This window comes from Oncorhynchus gorbuscha, linkage group LG09 (genome assembly GCF_021184085.1).
Source record: "Oncorhynchus gorbuscha isolate QuinsamMale2020 ecotype Even-year linkage group LG09, OgorEven_v1.0, whole genome shotgun sequence".
NCBI lineage: Eukaryota > Metazoa > Chordata > Actinopteri > Salmoniformes > Salmonidae > Oncorhynchus > Oncorhynchus gorbuscha.
The window spans coordinates 59,114,312-59,137,501 of NC_060181.1; the positions used below are offsets into that span (position 1 = coordinate 59,114,312).

The 23,190-nt window shown below is 40.8% G+C and overlaps 1 protein-coding gene across 13 annotated transcripts in view; it reads right to left on the reverse strand.

The window, feature by feature from the left end:
• LOC124043837 (growth factor receptor-bound protein 14-like) overlaps positions 1 to 23,190 on the reverse strand; it is a 45,576-nt gene that overhangs the window by 8,268 nt on the left and 14,118 nt on the right. For 10 of the 13 annotated variants that reach the window (XM_046362869.1, XM_046362867.1, XM_046362876.1 and 7 more), the window contains 7 exons: positions 13,166 to 13,322; positions 4,039 to 4,160; positions 3,811 to 3,885; positions 3,558 to 3,695; positions 1,857 to 1,967; positions 1,598 to 1,693; positions 1,231 to 1,293 (listed from right to left, as the gene is read on the reverse strand). In XM_046362869.1, coding sequence (XP_046218825.1) covers positions 1,231 to 1,293; positions 1,598 to 1,693; positions 1,857 to 1,967; positions 3,558 to 3,695; positions 3,811 to 3,885; positions 4,039 to 4,160; positions 13,166 to 13,322 — 762 coding nt within the window. Of the gene's footprint in view, positions 1 to 1,230; positions 1,294 to 1,597; positions 1,694 to 1,856; positions 1,968 to 3,557; positions 3,696 to 3,810; positions 3,886 to 4,038; positions 4,161 to 13,165; positions 13,323 to 13,702; positions 14,042 to 16,908; positions 17,061 to 18,092; positions 18,367 to 23,190 lie in introns of those variants that run through there. The other 3 variants (XM_046362872.1, XM_046362873.1, XM_046362871.1) reach the window with 3 other exon arrangements.

Genomic DNA, 23,190 nt, shown 5'->3' on the forward strand with positions numbered 1-23,190 from the left:
GTTTTTGTTGTGTTTTCCCAAAACCGGGAATTGTCCGGGAATTGACAAGGACTTTGTTGCACCTCTCATATTGGAATTTTAGTTGGTTAATCTTATTTGTTCTCACCTCTGTGTTCAGAGGATAAGTTTGATCTAAATGACTGTGCCTGGTGTCATAATGGCGCTTAACATTGGCACTTTTCAGGAGGGCTACGGACTCACTGCATATCAAGCACATTGGTTTGGTGCTAGTTGCGGGGAGAATAAATACATACTGTTCCGTCCACTTGTCTTTGATTATATTGTTTTCAGCGCCAGCTTTTTGTTTTTAAACAAGCCATATTAACAAAGATACTGGTAACTAAGCTCCCATCTATGATATTAACAGTTGAGCCTTAAAATCTTTCTGCCTGCTTGTCCCAAGGTTCCGCAAAGGATATTTGGATTGATGTTATTGGGTAAGACGCGGCCTATTGTATTGCACACGATTGGATTAGACAGGGCACTTGAGGTGGGCGTTGTTTTTGAGAGAAAGAGAGTATTCTGAGTTACGCCCGGTAGATTTTAAAAAAAAGCTTTCAAAAATTATTGATTTACTTTATATAACAAATTGCGACGTTGTCCGGTCCGTATTGACCCTTCACTGGGTCCGGAGACGGACTGCGAGCCGCCAGTTGAGTTTGGCTGCTCTAGGCTGTAGCGGCTGTACGGCAGGGTAAAGGAGATTAAGCAGCGCCATGACCCCTCTACAGTATATCCTGTACCCTAACCAAATATACTCCCCAAGCATGTTCCCAGAAGCTGGGTTAGTCTAGGTGTGCGTCCCAAATGGCACCCTTTCCCCAATTATAGTGCACTACTTTTGACCACAAGTGCACTACTGTACATAGAGAATCGGGTGCCATTTGAGATGCATCTTAGCCCTTCCCTTTGCAGCGCTGAGCTCAGGGTCCCAGACCCATGCCTGGACACTCTGTGCATTCCTCTGACAGCAAAGTAGAAGTGACGAGGTGTTAAGTCTGAGAGCAGCTGATCTCGGGTTATTTATAGAGGAGCCAGGCTCCTCGAACATGTTCCAGTGCCCAAAATAGAACATGTGTTTACACATACAGAATACTGGAATTTGAAGGGGAAACACTTTCATTTTAGACTATTCTAGAAGATCACTCCGGTATGAATACTAGACGGGTGTGTCCTCGGTCATGTGCTTTAAACGGTGTACCGGCACATTGGTATTTACACACCACTTACCATAGGTGAAGCTTTCTGTTTCTGGTGTGGTTGAATGAAGTTTTGGTACAGCTGCAACCCATACTGCAACACAAAACAGTAGGTGAGAACGTTGTTCCGTAGGCACCGATCGGACATGATGCATGGATGGACAGCATACAGTAAGTAGTCAGTTGGGGGTCAGGAAAGACCACACTACTGGAGTTGTGCTGACTTTGGAGATCTGTAGACACTTGACAGAGGTTGCATCCCCAATCGCACCCTGTTCCCTACATAGTGCACCACTATGACCCCTGGTCAACGGTGGTGCACTATATAGGGAATAGGGTGTACATTTGGGACGCACACAGACAGAGGATGTGATAAGGGGGCAACATGGTGACTGTACCTTAAAGAGGCGCATGGCAGTGACCCAGCAGGTTCTGGTCTGCTCATCATCTGCACACAACAGCTTGAGGTCTCGGGGAGAGCCATGCTTAGTAGACTGGAGGATCATCATGAAGAGAAAGCATGGGTTTATCAAACAGAACTCGGAAATGACTTTCCTTTCCTTAATTGCGCCTGATGGGATAAATAGAGTTCCATTGAATAACTTAACATTGTAAAACACCAAAGTATAGGTTTATAGATAGAAAATGCAGAAGCACCTTGACACAGAAGCCATAGTCCGTCGGCGCTCCGTGTATCTTTTTCGCCGATAGTAACGTGTAGACGTCGCCGTCACTGAACTCGGCAATAAACTGAAGATGCCTCGGTTCCTGTGAAGAGAGAACAAGAAACGGCTCAAATCTCCACATGCCTTTCAGTGTTCATTATTGTGTTCATGTCACATCACACCCCCCATTGCAACCAGGGCTTCTTCTTGCATTCCACTGTAGAGTAGCCTCAAGTCCCATTACAAATCCAACTATGTGAGGGATCGGGGTAGAAATGTGAACAATGCAGGGGTGGCCAGTGTTGAGGACAGATGCTAAGCAAGTGCCCTGGTCCATGATGATCACAGACTAAAAGTGATCGTTGTTTTAGCTGCAGACTCCTTCGAGCTGAGAGGTGGGACAAGGTTGGCACACTTCAACAAATAGTATTGCCCTATCCATTACACTGTAGGTGTGGCTGGTATGCATATTAGGTGTTAAAGATGGGACCAAATATGTGACAAAGTGATAGTAGCTTTATTAATACTGTAAGCATACTGTCAGTGAGCCAAAGGAAAGGAGCACAAAGCAAACCATTGTTGAAACTAATGTGACTGCGACACAACATTTTCACTTCCCTGTTGCACAGTGTCAAGCACAGGTACAGTCAGGTCCATAACTATTGGCAACCTTGATAAAGATTAGCAAAAAAGACTGTATAAAATAAATAATAATCTATTTCTGAGCAAATATATATATATTATTTATTTTATACAGTCTTTTTTGCTAATCTTTATCAAGGTTGCCAATAGTTATGGACCTGACTGTACCTGTGCTTGACACTGTGCAACAGGGAAGTGAAAATGTTTTTTTGGGTTGAAATTCTATATTTCTTTATAAATATATATAAATAACTAAATAAATATATAAATAAATATAGAATTTCAACCCAAAATGCTTTTGCATACAATTTCGCTCAGTATTTGTATTATAGAGTATGTTTTGCCCATCTTTATCAAGGTTCGAATAATTATGGACTTGACTGCAGGTATAGTTGTCTGTGTATGTGTTGACTGACTGGCAATGTGTATGACACCAACCAAAATTGTAGCCAAAACCAATATACTCTTGAGCATAAATCACATATCAAACTAAAGGAATTAAATCAAATCCAACTTCTGTTACTAATTGGATTGCCTATATTGGAGATTGCAAACCCGGGTCATTTTGTGCTTCTAGTCTAAAGAACAGCTCTTCTGTAGTTGGGAGAGGGGGAAGTGGTTGGCTTGGCAAAGTGCTGTGCAGGTCTAAGATTCACCTGTCATCTGTGGGTGTTGAGGGCTCAGTCCTTGGCAGTGGCATGCCATCTGACCTGAGGGAAAGCGAGCTCAACCAGTTCCACAGAGCAGCCAGGGAACAATAGAGCTAGCTACTCCCCTACTGTACACCACACCGGCAAATTGACACAGGCTTCTCACATGAACCCATACAGCAGCAGGTAAAACAACAGTTCTCTCCTTGAACCTACTTGCTTTTTGTTGTTGTTGCAAAAACTACTTTTTAAACCCTTTTTTTTAAGGAAATCTTTGTAATTCATATTGTAATTCATTAAAGGCCATGTTTCATTGAAGTCTGGAAAGACACGACGACAGTTACTTTAACATTGAAACATTTATAGACTACACACTTCTAGAACAAATGTTATTGACTGACCTTTGATGTCCCCTTGTTGGAGAAGTAGAGACCTGACCGTCTCAAGACAAAGTAGAACTTTTTCCAAGACTTCCTGCCTTGTTCTTTGGCATGGAGGTGCCCATGGATCTCTGGACAAGTGCTTGAGTTGAGAAATGTCTGTCAGACAGAAATAAAAAAAGTCCTTCAATAGTGTAGCAGCAACACTGAGGGACAGTTTCCCGGACACAGACTTTAAAGTGAAGCAACAAGTAGAATGTTGCTTAATAGATACCTGTATTAGTTGAGAATGGTTCATAATCCCATTGGTTTCACTTGATAAGGACACCATGTGATCTGGGAAAAAATCCTATCAATATGAAAACAACATCAGTCATAACACACACACAGGCTCTTTACATGCGCTATCCATTACCGGTTCAGCTGAGTGCATTTAGAAAACAGGAGGTGTAATGTACTAATTACTTCAAAATTGTTTTGCTAAATCACACCCTGGTCTTACCAGCGGTTTATTGAAGAATTCATATTTGGCATAGTTCTTCCGAAAATATAGGCGACTCTCTGTGTCCATGCCCCAGCCGGACAGCACCTCCATCACAGATTCATGGTCTTCTATGGTTCTTTCTAGTCAAAACAAGAGAAAGAAATGTCAACGTAGAGACCACAAAAGACACACACAAAAAAAGGAAAATGAGAAAGATAGTAAAATCTACAGTATCTACAGTATCAAACAAAGTTCCTCATCACAATACCATATAGTCAAACATTAAGGTTTAGAATAAAGTTATCAGATGTTCAAACATATAATCGTGATCATACAGTACACAAAGTACACACACCAATACACAATACAGTACATAAGTGGTTATAGCTGATCAGATTCATAACCGTAATAAACTTAGTTTAGTGCCCAGGGCCCACATACAGTACAATAAGGCCTGCGTCAGAGCAGGGCATGTGCTTTGCTACCTCTAAAACGGTGCAGATTGATTATTAACCCTTTAATTAGAGATAGATTAATACACAGCTTTAAGGTGGGAGTTACAGTACGACTCCTGGCTCTGTGGGTATTATGATTTAGGGGAAAAAAAGTTCTACTTTGTTTTGAGACGGTCAGGTCTCTACTTCTCCAACAAGGGGACATCAAAGGTCAGTCAATCAAACATTACTCAGATGAATATTAACTGTTACAATGGAAAGCAGTCGTCTGGACACTGGAACACTGCACAGCCGTTTGAGTCAAGGCAAGGTGGTGGTTATGCTGTTTGTACCGTTTACAAACTTCACATCTGCACTGTTCAAGTAAATGTGATTTTGTCAACAACAACAAAAACATAGGAAATTGTTAAAAGTCGTACTTGTGCATAAAGTTGTATGGTTTAACTTCAATCACTGTTTTTTTGTTTGGCATAATATACGTGTCAGCAGCATTCGGTTACCGTGGAATTGCCCATAAATGTCTATCTTTAGTGGCCTATTTTTACAAATGTATTCATTAGGAATCCCATTTCATGTCTGAAAAGCAGCATTTCATCTCAACACGAGCACCGCATTAAGTGCTGAGAGGCTTTACAAACAATATTACATTACAGTACCAGTCAAAAGTCAGGACAAACCTTTATTGTGACTATTTTCTACATTGTAAAATAATAGTGAAGACATCAAAACTATGAAATAACACATATGGAATCATGTAGTAATCCCCCCCAAAAAACTGTTAAACAAATCAAAATATATTTTAGATTTGGGATTCATCAAAGTAGGTGTCCAAACTTTTGACTGATACTAATTTCAGCAGCACTTCATGACAAACTCAGTCAAAGCAGATGCACTTCAACTAAATTGTACAAGAGGAGCACAAGCTTTATTTGGCTTGATAAAGATGGAGTGAATCAGGCCACATATCATTATAGGAGGTTCTAAGGGCTCTTAAAAAGGTTAAGAGGAACTGATGTGCGGGTGTCCCAAATGGCAACCTTTGCCCTATATAGTACACTGCCTTTAACCAGAGACCTATGGGCCTTAGTCAAAAGTAGTGCACTATCAAGAGAATGCGGTGCCATTTGGGACAGAGCCTGTATACGTCCTGTGTAGCTCCAGGATTGTGGGTTCAATTCCACGGGGGACCAGTACGGAGAAGAAGAAAAGTATGAAAATGTATTCAGTCACTGCTTACTGTAAGTTGCTCTGGAATAGAGAGGACTAAAATGTATCTGCACAGAAGCACCGGAAAACAGTATGATAACATGGAAAAACAGATGGTGAGGGTTGTAGAATACTGGTTCCCAGGTTTTCCAGAAATGCCGGTTACTAGAATATTTCCAGAATTAGGAGTGAAAAAGCAGGACATCCAGGGAATTTTGGAACCCTAGTTCTCTACAATTTGACTTTCATGGTCTCTTTATAATGCTACATATACAGTGCATTTGGAAAGTATTCAGACCCCTTGACCTTTTCCACATTTTGTCACGTTACAGCCTTCAATCTACACACAATACCCCATAAAGAAAAAGCAAAACAGGTTTATACATTTTTGCAAATGTACTATTAAAAAATAATAATAACAAAAATATATATATTTTTTAATCGATATTACATTTACATAAGTATTCAGACCCGTTACTCTACTACGCCAGGTCGCAGTTATAAATGAGAACTTGTTCTCAACTAGCCTACCTGGTTAAATAAAAGGTTAAATAAAAAAATCTTTGTTGTTTTTAGCTGCACCTATGGCAGCTATTACAGCCTTGAGTCTTCTTGGGTATGACGCGACAAGCTTGGCACACCTGTATTTTGGGAATTTCCGTGAATTATTCTCAGCAGATCCTCTCAAGCTCTGTCAGGTTGGATGGGGAGCGGCGCTGCACAGCTATTTTCAGGTCTCGCCAGAGATGTTCGACTGGGTTCAAGTCCGGGCTCTCGCTGGGCCACTCAAGAACATTCAGAAACGACCCGAAGCCAGGCCTACGTTGTCTTGGCTGTGTGCTTAGGGTTGTTTTCAGGACGCCAGTCTGAGGTCCTGAGCGCTCTGGAGCAGGTTTTCATCAAGGAGCTCTCCGTTAATCTTTCCCTCAATCCTGACTAGTCTCCCAGTCGCTGCTGCTGAAAAACATCCCCACAGCATGATGCTGCCACCACAGGGATGGTGCCAGGTTTCATCAGACCAGATAATCTTGTTTGTTATGGTCTGAGAGTCCTTTAGGTGACTTTTTGGCAAACTCCAAGCGGGCTGTCATGTGCCTTTTACTGAGGAGTGACTACCGTCTGGCAACTCTACCATTAAGGCCTGATTGGTGGAGTGCTGCAGAGATGGTTGTCCTTCTGGAAGGTTCTCCCATATCCACAGAGGAACTCTGGAATTCGGTCAGAGTGACCATTGAATTCTTGGTCACCTCCCTGACCAAGGCCTTTCTCCCCAGATTGCTCAGTTTGGCTAGGCAGCCAACTCTAGGAAGAGTCTTGGTGGTTCCAAACTTCTTCCATTTAAGAATTATGGAGGACATTGTGTTCTTGGGGGCCTTCAAATGCTGCAGAATGTTTTCGGTACCCTTCCCCAGATATGTGCCTCAACAGAATCCTGTCTCGGAGTTCTATGGACAATTCCTTTGACCTCATGGCTTGGTTGTTGCTCTGACATACAGTGTCTGTGGGACCTTATATACACAGGTGTGTGCCTTTTCAATTTAATTTCCGACAGGTGGACTCCAGTTGTAGAAACATCTAAAGAATGATCAATGGAAACAGGGTGCACCTGAGCTCAGTTGAGTCTCATAGCAAAGGGTCTGAGTACTTATGTAAATAAGATACATTTTTTTAATACATTGGCAAAAAAAAAAAAAAAAAAACTTTTCGCTTTGTTATTATGGGGTATTGTGTGTAGATTGATGAGAATTTAAATGTAATCCATTTTAGAATAAGGCTGTAATGTAACAAAATGTAGAAACAGGGAATGGGTCTGAATACTTTCAGAATGCAATGATTCATCATCAGGAAAAAAATTGACTCTACGAGAATACAAGAGAAGCCACATTTAGCTGACATTTTGACACATTTCCAAAGTACTACAATAACTTTGACTGGTTAATTTAGGTTCTCATTTATCTAGAATTACCAGATGTTCCCGTAACGACATATACTGGGTAGTGGAATTATTCATTTCTCAATTATCATTCATCTAAAAAAAAAAAAAAAAAAGTTTATTCCAAATTAAAAGCAGAAGAGAAGAGACTCAGAGGAACAAACTTTAAGACACACTTTACTATACTGGTTGAATGAGAACAGCACATTTACAGCTAAATCAATGCTTAAATACTCTGCTAAATAATGAACAGAACAGTTGGGTAACTTATGCAATCTGAGTGTGAAGAATGCTGATGAGAAATGGTTAGAAGATAGAAGACGACGAGTCACTTTTGCTGCACAATTCAGTGTTTGCTGACCAACTTATGGTACCAAAGAGCAGAATCACACTGGTGTGCCACAGAAAGAGTAACTGTTTTTTTCCCAACAATCTACACGTGTCTCTGCAATATCGAAGTGTTTAAAAAATAAAAAAATAAATATAAGTATAATATATATATAAATATAATATATATATATATAAGAATTTAAATAACTTCAATATAGTTGTGTCATAAGTACTCAGTTCCATGAGTCAACATGTTAGAAACACATTGAACCGCAACTACAGCTGTACGTCTTGGTTAAATCTGTAAGAGCTTTGCATACCTGGACTGTGCAATATTTGCCCATTATTCTTTTCTGAATTCTTCAAGCTCTGTCAAGATGTTGGGGATTATGGCTAGACAGCCATAGATTTTCCAGCACAAAACTGGGTATCACTTTATTTTAAAAGGTATATATATATATATATATAGTAACTAATTAGTAGTTTATAAGTGTGTGTATAAGCAGCTAAGAAGGTATTTATTCTGTGTTAGTCATGTATTAGGACTTAAGTATTTTCTTATTCAAAACGTTATAAGTCTAATTACTGGTCAATCATTGATAACTTCATTGTTAGCCATAATAAATACACATTAGTCGTTAATTAAGAGCAAGTTACACAAGAAACAGGCTTTTAGTAAGCCGTATCAATATGGGACTGTACCTTAAAATGTGCTCCCTGCTCTGAATTGTGGCCACATTCTTACATGAAAAATCTTCTTTACAGAAATGACCTCGTTGGACAGAAAGGGGCACACATACCAACATAATGTATATACCATACAGAAAACATTCCAGTCAGCATGATGTAAACAACAAAATGTGCATATAACGTACATATACTTGAGTGTTGGCTGTATGGCTTATATTATGTATTATGAAACGCAAAGGAGCACACCTCCCCACACCCATGAGCAACACCATATATTGTTGGCCTGAAACGGAGAATGTGTGTAGTTTCATTAGATAAGAAATTGATTCATATTAATGCCACACATTCAAGGTCGGGATTCAATCTGATCGCACAATGTTGACAATGCGCCTTTTAAAGGGATCGTTAAGAGATTTTGGCAATTAAGCCCTTCATCTACTCCCCCAGAGTCCGATGAACACAGTGGTTGGAACCAAAATTGTTTTCCAATCATTTAGTACTGAATAGGAGGAGGAGAGCGAGAGAGGGTTGAGGAGAAGGCTTGAAGTACTGGGCATATTGCTATGACATGCATTATCTGAATTAGGTCCACATAATTATACCTAGGAGGAGTGGCTTCTATGGAGGAACTTTGAATGTCCTTTGAGCTAGCTAGATAACAAGCTTGTGTGTGCAGAGCGGCGCCAGAATTGAAAACACCTTACCTTTTTGTAGTTAATAAATCCAACGTGAAACTTGATAACTAGGACTATATTATAACTTAACTAGCATTGAAAAAGTTAATCCATTCTTCTCTAGCTAATAGACCCAGTGGGTCTTGCGACAGGTATACAGAGATGACCAGTTTACAGAGTAGTATAGAGTGCAGTGAAGTGTCTATAAGGAACAGTGGTGGCAAATCTAATCGCTGAATGGTAAAGACCATCTAGCCGCTCCAGAGCACCATTACCTGCCAATCTATAAATTACATCTCTGTTTAAAAGTTTTTATTTTAACACCCCTTTTTTTGTGGTATCCAATTGTTAGTAGTTACTATCTTGTCTCATCGCTACAACTCCCGTACGGGCTCGGGAGAGGCGAAGGTCAAAAGCCATGCGTCCTCAGAAACACAACCCAACCAAGCCGCACTGCTTCTTAACACAGCGCGCATCAAACCGGAAGCCAGCCGCACCAATGTGTCGGAGAAAACACCGTGCACCCGCCGACCTGGTTAGCGTGCACTGCACCAGTCGCTAATGCACGATGGGACAAGGATATCCCTACCGGCCAAACCCTCCCTAAACCGGATGACGCTAGGCCAATTGTGAGTCGCCCCATGGACCTCCCGGTCGTGGCCGGCTGTGACAGAGCCTGGGCTCAAACCCAGAGTCTCTGGTGGCACAGGTAGCACTGCGATGCAGTGCCTTGGACCACTGCGCCACCCGGGAGGCTTATCTCCGTAGTCTTTATGTAGGCCGTAATTGTAAATACGAATTTGTTCTTAACTGACTTGCCTAGTTAAATAAAGGTTAAATCAAATAAATAAAAGTCTAGCATGGGTAGGATGGTCATCTAAATCAGGGTTAGTTTGGTAGCCGGGGATGAAAGAGGAGCGATTATGATAGAGGAAACCAAGTCCAGATTTAACTTTATCCTGCAGCTTTGGTAAGTGCTGAGCGAAGGACAGTACCATCTAGCCATACTCCCAAGTACTTGTATGAGGTGACTACCTCAAGCTCTAAACCCTCAGATGTAGTAATCACACCTGTGGGGAGAGGGGCATTCTTCTAACCAAACCACATGACCTTTGTTTTGGAGGTGTTCAGAACCAGGTTAAGGGCAGAGAAAGCTTGTTTGACACTAATAAAGCTTTGTTGTAGAGCGTTTAACACAACATCCGGGGAGGGGGCAGCGTAGTATAAGACTATTATCTGCATATAAATGGAAGAGCGCGCTTCCTACTGCTTGAACTATGTTGTTGATTTAAATTGAGAAGAGCGTGGGGCCTAGGATCAAGCCTTGGGGTACTCACTTTGTGCCAGGCAATGGCTGATGTAGCAGATGTTTTGACTTTATACACTGCACTCTTTGAGAGAGGTAGTTAGCAAACCAGGCCAAAGACCCCTCAGACACACCAATAATCCTTAGCCGGCCCACAAGAAATGAATGGTCTACCGTATCAAAAGCTTTGGCCAAGTCAATAAAAATAGCAGCACAACATTGCTTAGAATCAAGGGCAATGGTGACATAATTTAGGACTTAAGGTTGCAGTGACACATTCATAACCTGAGCGAAAACCAGATTGCATCCCCAAGAGAATACTATAGACGTCAAGAAAGCAAGTCGATGATTGACAAGTTATTCCAACATTATTTGATAAACAGGGCAAAATAGAAATTGGCCTATAACAGTTAGTATCAGCTTGTTTTCCCCCTTTAAATAAAGGACACGCCATGGCTGCCATCCAAGCAATAGGAATCTCCCCAGAGAGGAGAGAAAGGTTAAAAAGGTCAGAGATAGGTCAGATGATAGCGGCAGGAACCTTAAAGGGTCTAAACCATCTGAACCCTCAGCAGCCTCCACTGCCCTGAACCAGTTTCAACCCCTGGTGTACAGTATGAAGGAAGTTAGCTTTAGTAACTAGCATTAGCACAATGACTGGAAGTCTACAGGAACGGCTAGCATTAAATTACCTGTAAAAGTAAAGCATGCTGTAATGCACGATCAGATTGAATCCCAGCACAAGTCAACATTTTACGTAAATAATTAGCCACCAAACATCCATAGATACACTTGCCACAAGTGCTAATATTATTGTAATTCTGATTTTAAAAAAGACACTATGCACCATGGAAGTTTAGATGCTAATTGTTTATGTGAAATGTTTCACTTGATTTGTTGGCTATATGACATAATTTATGTGGGGAGGTGTGCCTCTTCTGTCCCAAAACAATGCTGAAACTAAAAATGTGGCCACACTTCAGAATAGGGAACACATTGTAAGGTACTATGTATGTCCTTATTAGTCCCATATTGAGACGGCTTACAAAGAGTATGTTTCTGGTGTAACGTGCTATTAATTAACAACTAATATGTCTTTATTATGGCTAACAATGAAGTGATTAATGATTGACCAGTAATATATGCCTTGTGTTTGAATAAGAAAATACTGAAGGTATAATACATGAGTAATAACAAGGAAAGACCTTATTAGTTGCTTACATACATAATTATAAACTACCAGTGTCACATGTGTAACTTCAAATAAAGTGTTACCCAGAACGGTAACTTGGCCTCTTAGGAACTTCAGTGTGGATTTGGCCTTGTGTTGTAGATTATTGTCCTGCTGAAAGGGGAACTCCTCATCCAGTCTCTGGTGTAAAGCAGACAAGCAGGTTTTCCTCTAAGATTTTGCATGTGCTTAGCTCCATCCTGTTTCATTTTATCCTGAAAAACTCCCCAGTATTTGCTGATGTCAAGCATACCCATACCATGATGCAGCCACCACCATGCTTGAAAATCAAGAGGCAGTTACTCAGTGATGTGTTGTGTTGGATTTGCCCCAAACATTCAGCTCTGCATTTAGTCAAAACGTATATTCCTCTGCTGTACTTTTCTTCTTCTTCTTCTTCTTCAGTATTACTTAAGTGCCTTTTTGAATACAAGATGCATGTTCTCTTTATTTGTATTATTCTTTTCACTCTGTCATTTAGGTCACTACAATGTTGTTAATCCATCCTCAGTTTTCTACCATCACAGACATTGAACTCTGTAGCTGTTTTAAAGTCATCAGTGGCCTCATGGTAACATCCCTGCGCAGTTTCATTCCTGTCCTGCAGCTCAGTTCAGAAGGACGACTGTATCTGTGATGTGTCTGGGTGGTTTCATTTATTTAAAAAAAATAATGATTTTAATCCAAAAACAAAAATAAAAATCGACAGCATAATTGTTAACTTGACCATGCTTAAAGAGATATTCAATGTCTGATTTGTTCTTGTTAGCCATGTATCTATCACTGCTCTTCATTATGAGGTTTTCAAAAAGCTCCCTGGTCCTTGTAGTTGAATCGGTGCTCGAAATTCAATACTTGACGGAGGGATCTTACAGATGTTGTATAAATGGGGGACAGAGGAAGGGATTGTCATAAAAAATAAAAATAAACACTGTCAACCCCTATTATTTCACACAGAGTGAGTCCATGTAATTCATGTGATTTTTCTAAGGCCACATTTTCCTCCTGAACTCATTTAGGTTTGCCTAAATACTCATGCCACGACAATATTTTAGTCGTTGCACAAACAAACTTCCACCTTGACATAAGAGTATTTTGTGTAGATTGTTGACAAAACATGACCATTGCATCCATTTGAATCCCACTTTGTAACACAATAACATGTCAAGAAATCAAAGGGTTCTGAATACTTTTGCAAGGCACTGCAATCAGGTATAATGTATTTTTATATGTGGAGGAATGTGTCGATTAGATACCGACGTGACTTTCTTAATTGCCTCTGATGGGATAAATAAAGATGTACTGCATTGACATTTTTACCTATGCCTGGATGAGAGAGCTGCTCAAACAGAGTCCAGCTGTGGTCATCAATGCAATGATTCTTCATGACAAACAACTGGCAGATGTCCCGGGCTGTGATGTCAGTGGGAACCTCTACTGCTCGACTGGTGTTGTCCTCATTATACACTTTGATTACCTGCAGTGAAAAAAACACATTGACATGAACTACATCTTGTATGATATAAAATATATACATTAAATACATACATACAACATTTACATATCAAATGCACATCGAAAACATTACAAATAACCAACAAGGCAAGAAATAAAGGTAGGGAGGCGTAATTTCAAATGCATAGGATTTTCAAAATGTTCTCCAAGCCACACAACAGCACCAAATTCTTCCAAAAGTTGGAGAATGTGTCCATAACAAAGTACTGAACTATTGCTCCAATTATCTTTTTTCTTTTTCCATTCACAGCAGTTGTTACATTTCTGCATTAAAAATAGCACAGAGAAACTCAAAAAACACCAAATAAGTTATTAGCAAATCCATCGAACATCACAACTTACCCCTCTGTTGGGAGACAAGCAAACGTGTGAATTTGAGCCAACTCTGCAGCCTATGTAGGGCTGAGTGCAAAGCATTGTAAACCAGGCTTTTAGTGAGGAACATGGAAACATGCACCAGACAGGCAGACAGCGCAGAGCTGAGCAGAACAAAAAAAGCAGAGCAGCGAGTCAGTGTCAGCTGGGAAGCGAAAAGCAGAGCTCTCCCTCGCTCTCTTTACTGCAGTGGAGCTGAAATGAGCTAATTAGAAAGAGCTGCCTCTGATCACAGCGTTTTCCTGACTCCACGGATATATGTCACCGAGGCTCTGGCCCAATCACCTGCCACCTTTTCCTCAAGTAAAAAGAGACCAGGATCAGCCTGCTCTGCTCCACACACCCCAGGAGGAGGAGGAGGAAGAGGAGGAGAAAAAAAGAGTCACAAGGCTCGCCCCCCCCCTCCCTATTCACACAGCCATGGCAAGTCGAGTTCTTAGCATAAAGCCCTGCATGAGCTCAAAAGCAATTACAAAAGGTGCTAGTTAAATGTAATGCTAGTTGGGTCAACTCTGTCTAAAGTTGACAGGGGTGGGCGGGAGCGGGGGAGGGAGAGAGGCACAGTAAAGATCAGCTGGCTGCCTCTGTGTGCTTGGGTCTTGGTTTAAGGCGGATCGGTTGGGCAGGACGCTCCAGCCCTCTTTTGTGGAGAGAAAGGAGGTCACAGTGCTCCAGCAGCGCTGGGGTTAGTGCCCTTAAGGAGCCCGCAGCGAATCACAACCTTCAGCTATGACATCACCACACAATGAAGTAGACGATCTAGTGATTTAAATCAGTCGGTGCCGAGATTTACAAGACAAAAAAATACAAAGGATTTCCCTTTGTAGGTACCTAACAAAAGCTAAAGGGACTGCATTACTGGGATTACTTTAACAGCCAATGTCCCCTTGGTGGGTGGCCTGTACAGTACAGACAGACAAGCTAATGATAATGAGACACTGTAATCATCTTGTACATTGCAGCAACTCTTAGGTCACTCACATTAGAAAGCTGAGGACAGTAATAATCAAAAAGCCCAGTGTACTTACTGTACTGTACACACCATTACAATGCTTGAAATGCATTTCCAGTGGTAGAAATGACAACAGGATGAAGAGTGTGAAGGAGCCTCTAAAAATCAGGCTGTGGAAATAGCATCTAGGCAGGATTCCAGTTGTGTCCCTCTGTGGAAGTCACTTCCTGATAATTTGCCAAATCAAATCTCTAAAAAAGATTGTGTTTCATGAGTAACAGGGCAGGGTTTGTCAGGGGGTGATGATGCTATAAGTGAATTACTCCGGCTGTGACGGTCATGCAATTTTGGATGATGGTTATTGGTCAGCCAAATGCCCGCAGTCACCATTATAACCATTAGAAAATACATTTTTAAAATTATGATAAACAAAATAAATAAATATAATCTCCTATGCTCCTGACAGCATGTGCTGCCATAGAAATGTTTTCTACAACACCTTGCTCATTTCAGCGAGGAGCGTTAAGAGTCAGAAACTGACTTAACCGCACAAATGCCGGGACTTGTAATGTTTAAGGTTATGGAGGTTATTTTACTTTCATGACAGTCTTCATCCATAACTGCCGGTTACACTGTAATTGTGCCAGCCCTATCCTCAACACAAATACACTGGAATGAAACGCTCTTACACACTAAGTTTAACATTTTTGTGCCAAGAGGATATTTTAATACATTGAAGCCCTTTATAAATGTATAAATGAACTGTGCTGACAGAACATTTTGTGTTCATTTAAAGTTAATCGTTTTATTAGAACGCTACACATGCATTATAAATGACTGTAGTGTTACGCGTACTGCATGCACGTCTCAGTCTCTGTATACCTAACAAGAGAAACAATATGGCCTGTATGTCCTTTATACTTGGGGTGATCTGCAGAGCTCCATATAGAGACCGCATATCTCCTTAATGAATAACAATGTCTACCATCCTTTAGAGAGCGTTGGGCAAATATTTGATGAGGTACTTAAAAAAAAAAAAATTAAGACACTCAACACTCCGCAACAAAATCCTCTGGGTCGGTCCTATTTGGTGAGCTACTCTCTTAATTGGAGACACAAGGTCACAGACCGCAAAAGTTCACAACTCACTAACAGCAAAAATAAAGTGCTTAGTTCAATCTAACGAATCCTTCAACAGTCTGAACCCACGCTAGCCTAAGACTGCTCCTGTATGGGTTTGATCCTCGCATGTTGGATGTTTCAACTAGGGTTGAAGTGACTAGCTACAGTATCCATGATAAATCGCTTGTTCCAGGGAGTAAAATGAACGGCGAGGCCAGCTAAAATGCTGCTGTGAACGGCCACTTTCTGTGTCAACGAGCACAAAGAGTTGCATTCATCAGGTAGCCATGCAGCTCCATGTGCAGACCTACACTTGGTTTTTATTTCGACAGACCGCAACTCAGACTCCCAAACTCACTCCTCTAAAGTGTCATACTACTAATATACAGGAAGTTACTGCGGCTGCTTTACAAAACCTTCCCTAGAAAGATTGATAAAGTCCGCTATTTTCTACACAGACTTTATGTCAACTTAAGTCCTTCATACTCTCGTCGTTATATCCAAAAGATAACACCTAAATGTTACAAAAAAAAAGAGAGGATTGAATATATAAGGGCTGCTTAATGCATCAGTTGAAGTGAAAAATAGTGCCGAGTGCAATCACAGTGATTCTGGAACTGTGCAACTAAATACCAAAGTGAATTTCGGTCCAAAGTAAATGTGAAGTGTGCCCATGATTGACTTCAGATAATTACAGTCGTTCTGGAATCGAGGAAACTTGAAACAATGACATACCCTGTGCAGGGCCTGACAGGGAAAAGGGCCAAGGGAAATAAGATAGGAGTTGGGCAACAGTGACAACGATAATGGTGATGACAGAGCTAAGCAGTGCTACGAGCTATGAAGCAGTACTATATGCAACCCAAATTCTACTCCCGTCGACAGCAGCGTTGGAGGACATCCAAAATGTACAGAACTCCGGGAAGAAAGGAACATTATGTGCAGAGTCTCAATGGTCTTCTATTGAGAAAGGAAAGACATTTGCGCTGTCCTAAATATAGCGTTGTTAAGCAAAGCATAGACCATTCTATAAGTCCTCTTTATCTCAAGGACAAGATTGCAGACACCGGTTTACCAATTAGTGTGTACTGGTTTTTACCTTGAACTCCAGTCCCACAGCTCGATTCAGTGTGTATCCACTGTACATCCACAGTGCCCTTCACTACGACAAAGCCCTGGATGAGCTCAGTTAACCAGGCTACTCCTCCACAAGCTTCAACTGCCTGTCTGTCTGGACACAGCAGATCAAGCTGCTACTCAAGGGCCTCTTTGCCCTACTGCTCTTGTTTTGAAGCCATTTTGGTTCAACATTGTGCAGCCGTCTATTCTGTTTCTGCCACGTAATGCCAAACCTCTCATTTCATGGGTCTGGTTAATGCTTAATTTATTTCAACAATAAATCTTCAGGTACTCAGGACACCAAACCAAGAATATGTTGAAAGACCATAAATAATGCTAGGGCAGACCTTTTACCCACTTAACAGTGGTGCTTCTCAAGAGTGGTTCAACAGGCAACAGGCTCACATAGAACCTTGAAATGGCTCACTCTAGTGTCATTTTTGTCACACAGGTTTATAGACAATTATAGACACATATCTCAAGCTGTCAGATGTTTTGCATTCCAAATCACTTGTTGGTTCATCCATCGTTAAGAGTGATATCGTCACAATTTGGTAGTCGGAGTTCATTGTACCTTTCGGAAAAAAATACGTGGACACAATTGTGTTTTAATGTCAACCATCGTTTTGGAATAAGTGCTCGGACTGCAACATTTCAGCACATTACTTTGCCTCTACTATAAAACCCGCTAGATCGACAGAAGCTTCTGGTGCAAAATGTAGGCCAACTAGTAACACACAAAAACCCACAAACAGAGGAGGCTACTGTAGCTAACCTCGGGAGACGAATGGGCCCTCTAATGACAGCCATCTACTGTACTTCAGCAATAAAAAGGGAATGTGTACTGAAGACAAATACATGAATTGAATGTAAAGAAAACTTTCCTTTCCTGATAAGGAAAGTGATAGAAAAAGACTGAAGCACATTCCAAAAGGATCAAGTCCAAACTACCAGATATCTGGATCTGTAGGTACCTTTCCTTTCTCCTCGTCAAACTGGTTCAGAAATGCCGACGACTTAAAACGATGTGTGGTGAAATCTGTTTTCACTCCTATGCTTAGTTGAAGTGTTACCATTTAACACGGGACACAATTAGGATAGTTCAAGAAAGCAGAAGACATGCACATGGCAGCAAAGAGAGGAAGGTACAGGTTCATTTCCTACCCGCTTCTGAAGACAAAGTGGAGTAATGGCAGGCAAGGTGACTCTCCTCGTATTGAAGTTCATGTTTCGTTCTTCAGTGCACAACAACTAAGGTGAAATGTATCCATATATATATATATATCTTAATTGTAAATACTGGTATTCTATTAATTATTTTTTAGAAAAACCAAACAATAATCACAATGTTAATATCCAAACATTCAGAAGCCTCTGGACTGGAAGTGATTCTACTGTATGCTATAGAATGCACTTTGCACAGTCCATCTCTACAGTGAGATCGTGCACACTGAATGTGTGAGACAGAGACAGAAGTAATCTCTGAACAATAAACTCCTCCTTTGTCCTTGGAAAACTAAAACGTCGTCGTCGTCCCCCCCCCCCCTCTCAAAGAAAGCCACTTTATCAAGCCACAAACAGCTCTTGATAAAAAAAATAGTTCCAAGGAGGACTATAGTTACAATGGAGAAGGTCAGAGAAAGCAAAAATTACTTTATATATCAGGTTTAAAAATGGTACACAAAAGTTAATAGGTGTACTGTATCATCTATAGTAATGTAGTTGCTCATTTCTTGCAGCTCAGGGACTGCATTTCCATTGGTACAAATGCAACACGGAGGTTTATTTAGTTGTTGTTGCTGAAAATGAATACTTTGAGGGTTAATCAATGGCCAGTTCTTTAGTAGCATTTGCACCTCTTTCGTCTTTACCAGAAGAATATATGTTGGTATATTCAATGATATCATTGTACTACAAATGGTGTAGAAATGTTGTCAACTTTAGAATAATGTACATTTGCAAATACGGCCACAATGTTACCCATCAAATCGCATTTGAGAGGCATTTCCATATTTAATTTCTCCTAATTTTGTAACGTAAAAAAATAGTAAGTTTAAGTGCAAATCTAGGGAATGGATAAAAGCGCATGGCTGATATAATATCTATACAAACACTACGGCAAGGAAAAGCTGTGCATGAAACAAATCTCAGCAGGCAAGTAGAGAGGATTGGGGGAGAGGTGGTTGGCAGGCTGTGAATTGGGGGGTTGGGGGGTTCAAAATAGATCTGCACCAAGTTGTTCCCACAGCCACAATTGCCACAATTCATTATCCACATCTGTTTTACTGTAAGGATGAACAAAGAAGTCTTTATGAAGTAGGAGCAGGCTGCTACAGTATGCATTAGAGTTAATGATGTAATAATTACAGTCACTCTCAATGGTCTGATAAAGAGGAGTTACAGTGTCAGTAATGCTGACAAAGTTCTAGAAATGTTTTCACCTAATTTTACCTGAACTACTCCCAAATGTGATCAGCTGTATTTAAGAATGTAACTAATCCAAATTACACATTTTTAAAAGAAAAAAGCAATCCGGATTGATTAGTTACTCGGATTACTTAATCCGCGCTACATGTAATCTGTTACTAACCAACCCTGGTTACACATTAAATAAATATGTCTTCAATGAAATCGAAGGGGAAAAGGGGATTTGGCCTTGACAAAACATCAATTTTAATTCCTACATTGCTAAACAACTATACAAGCTCCTTTAACTATTCTGCCAAATGCTAACTGCTGATGAACTTTTTTTTAAATGTTTGAGGTAAAAGGGGAATTTGATAATGATGTTATGGTTTTGTTGGAAAAATTCAAGCGTTTCTTAATGAATTAAGTGTGATTAAAAGGACAGCAGAAACATGTCCTTGAACACAGGACACTAGAAACATCCAAGAGTGCTAGATAGATCTCTTTTCAGAAAACCCAGTAATGCATTTAGCTAGGACCTATAATGGGTCACAGCCGAAAAGTGCCCAGAAATGCATTGTTAGATAAGGACCACACATGCACAGGCCAGTTCGGCTCTGCTACATATTTCTTTCAGCAGGGGCAAAGCTCAGCGTTCAATCCCAAACTCTCCTATCAATCTTAAAATGTCAAGCAGAGAAGGCAACGTCAATGAGAAGATACACTGACTATATTATGAGAAACAAAAGAGACTAGAAAAAAAATGCTTGGATTATTTTAAAGGGCTGATCAATTATTTAATCAACCACATCCTATAGGCAAACGGATATAATTGGACCTTTTAGTCATTTAGCAGACGCTCTTACAGTAGTTAGTGCACTTGTCCCCCCGTAGGAATCTAACCCACAACCCTGTCATGCCACACAGGGCCCCATTGGTATACATTTAAATAAATTCAACAAGAAAAATAAAATAAAACTTGCGTTTAATTTTCAATACATTATCCGGCTTCATGTACTAATTGAAAGAGCATGAAATGTACAACACAGTAAACAGGTCAGAATCAGACCGTGCACCATAGTTTAGAGGGAGGATTCCCTGCTCACTCCCTCCTTCCTTCCTCCCAGACCAGACAGGGGTGGGGGGGGGTGGCAGGCAGGCAGCACAGCAGTGAATTTCATACATTTCCCCTCATGAGAACGGACGAGGAGTCCTTCCCAAGCTCACAGGCTCTCTGTTTATCTGGAACCGCAGCACATCGTCTTGAGAGCACAGACAAGCAGACGCTGCTAGTTATCCTAGAGTGCAAAAATGAATCTGAATTAATGGAGCCAGATAGATAGCGGCGTCTCCGCAGCTCTCATAACAAAGCCGGCTCCAGACACTCTGTTCTTGACCAGGGCTCGATTCAAACAAGAACCCTCCGCAGGCCCTCCCAGAGCTGAGCAGCAGGCCTGAGTCTCGCCAGTCTGCAGCGATCACACACAGACAAATAAAACTAACTCCAGTTAGTAATAAAACTAACACACACACACACACACACACACACACACACACACACACTGCCTGCCTGCAAAGAAAACTAACTCTAGAAAATGCAGGTCAATAAATACACAGGAATACCTTTGTAGTGAGGTATTGCAACAAACACTGCTATCCTACTTTTTTTCAACTGTACATTCAGTAAACTGTACATTCAAATTGACATTTTCATCCATATTACAGCATAATTTATGTGCTCTTAATATTATAACACAAAAACAATGGTCATTCTTATATGGTCCTATCCTGTTTGACTCGACTGTGCCGGACCTGAAATCATAAGAGCATAAATCGTCCACCTAGACATGTGTACACAAGGTATAGGTTCCTTGTGATATGACACAGTGATAGCCCCAGACTGGTAGCAGACATTCTCATTGAGTCAGAAGGCAGAACTGAACACCAACACTGTCTGGAAGCAGGGGGGGGTGGTATGTCTGCCTGTCTGTCTGTCTGGTGAGGGGCCAAGCAGAGTGTCTTTCCACTCTACCAGTTCTGTACACCTAAAAGTCTCTCACCAGAATACATGTGGACATATGCCCTTGTTGTATGACAACTATTTCGCATCTGAGAAGTACAGACATCAATAGTATGCACTTTCAACTATGGATGTCTATAAAATGATATGGATGTTATTAAAATCTTTAAGCAATTATAATAATGAACAATTGGATTGCGATGTAACCACCAATACCTTACAAATAAAAAGGTGTTACAAATGACACAATACGACAGGTACGCAAGTAGCTGTGTCATGGAACAACTTGCTTTACGCAAAGAGCTTTACTTACCAATAGGACGCTCTTCATAACCACGTTGCCTACCACACAAACATAGGGTGTTCCTTGCACACCTTGCCAAGCATGGTATGGATTGAAGGGCTTTGTGCTAGCCTTTTGAGGGCCCTTGGTGCTGCAAAGACATGGCAATGCCAGGGGACATGGCTCCTACCAATGGGATCTGACTTGAGGTCACGCTCCAAAGTGCACAAGTATTCTATTTCACAAGGTAGTCACAGAAGTGGCTGTGATATGGCTGAGGGAGCAGGAGTACTATAGGACCGATACTGATCAAACCGACTCCCCTTAGCACCACATCTGCCCTCTTAAATCACTGGCTGCCGTTAGCCCATGTCACTTAAAGACAGAGAGGGTTACAACGTTTTGCACATTCCCATGCATAGAGTTAAAACCCAAATCATGTGAAAACAATCATTTAACAAATGCATTCAACATTAAATATTATATTCCGCGTTAGCCACTACGCGGCATGTAATGTACCCAAAGATTGTAATGATCAGTGGTGAAAGTGTCTACACCACAATAACACAACTGGATTTAAAAATGCATTTTTTTTAAACAACCATCACATCCCCAAAGACAGTCGGTATTTGAATAATATTCTACACAACATTAATGAATTCGCTTGAGGAGCATTTGAATAGTTTAACACTTAAACTGGTTCCGCCTGTACAACATATGATCCGAGAACTACAAATGGACAAGGTCAAATAATAAACACAATAGAAACGGATAAAAAAATTCACTCAACCATGTGTGAGAGATGCACAACAGAGCATAGGGCTTTTCTTGGAGAGTGCTGGTTGAAGTTGATGTGAGAGAGTCGACTTGCCCATAGCAGTCACGACTTGCCGCTTTGGATATGCAAATGCACCATGACACTGCAAAAGCGCGGCTGACAGTGGCTCAGGCAAACTGCTTTCTCACGACTGAAAAAGCTTTGAAAATCCATGTTAAACAATGGCATGTCAAGCAAAGGGCCTCAGTACGACTCCGAATGGGCATTCAGTCCAATCACAGTAAACTAAAAACCTGGTCAATCACGTACAAGCACAGTGGCTACTCCGATTGTCACGGCAACTAGCACCATTGCACACACCACCGATACTAGTCCAATCCCTATATCTTTAATAATTTAACACACTACCGTCTCCTTTTTGTGGGACAATGTGTTTAAAAAAAAAAAAAAGTGATATACACTGCATTCGGAAAGTATTCAGACCCCTTGACTTTTTCCACATTTTGTTACGTTACAGCCTTATTTTCCTCAACCTACACACAATACCCCATAACGACATAACAAAAACAGGTTCATAAATGTTAGCAAATGTATTTAAAAAAAATGATATTCACATAAGTATTCAGACCCTTTACTCAGTACTTTGTTGAAGCACGTTTGGCAGCGATTACAGCCTTGAGACTACTTGGGTATGACACTACCAAGCTTGGCACAGCTGTATTTGGAGAGTTTCTCCCATTTTTCTCTGCATATTCTCTCAAGCTCGGTCAGGTTG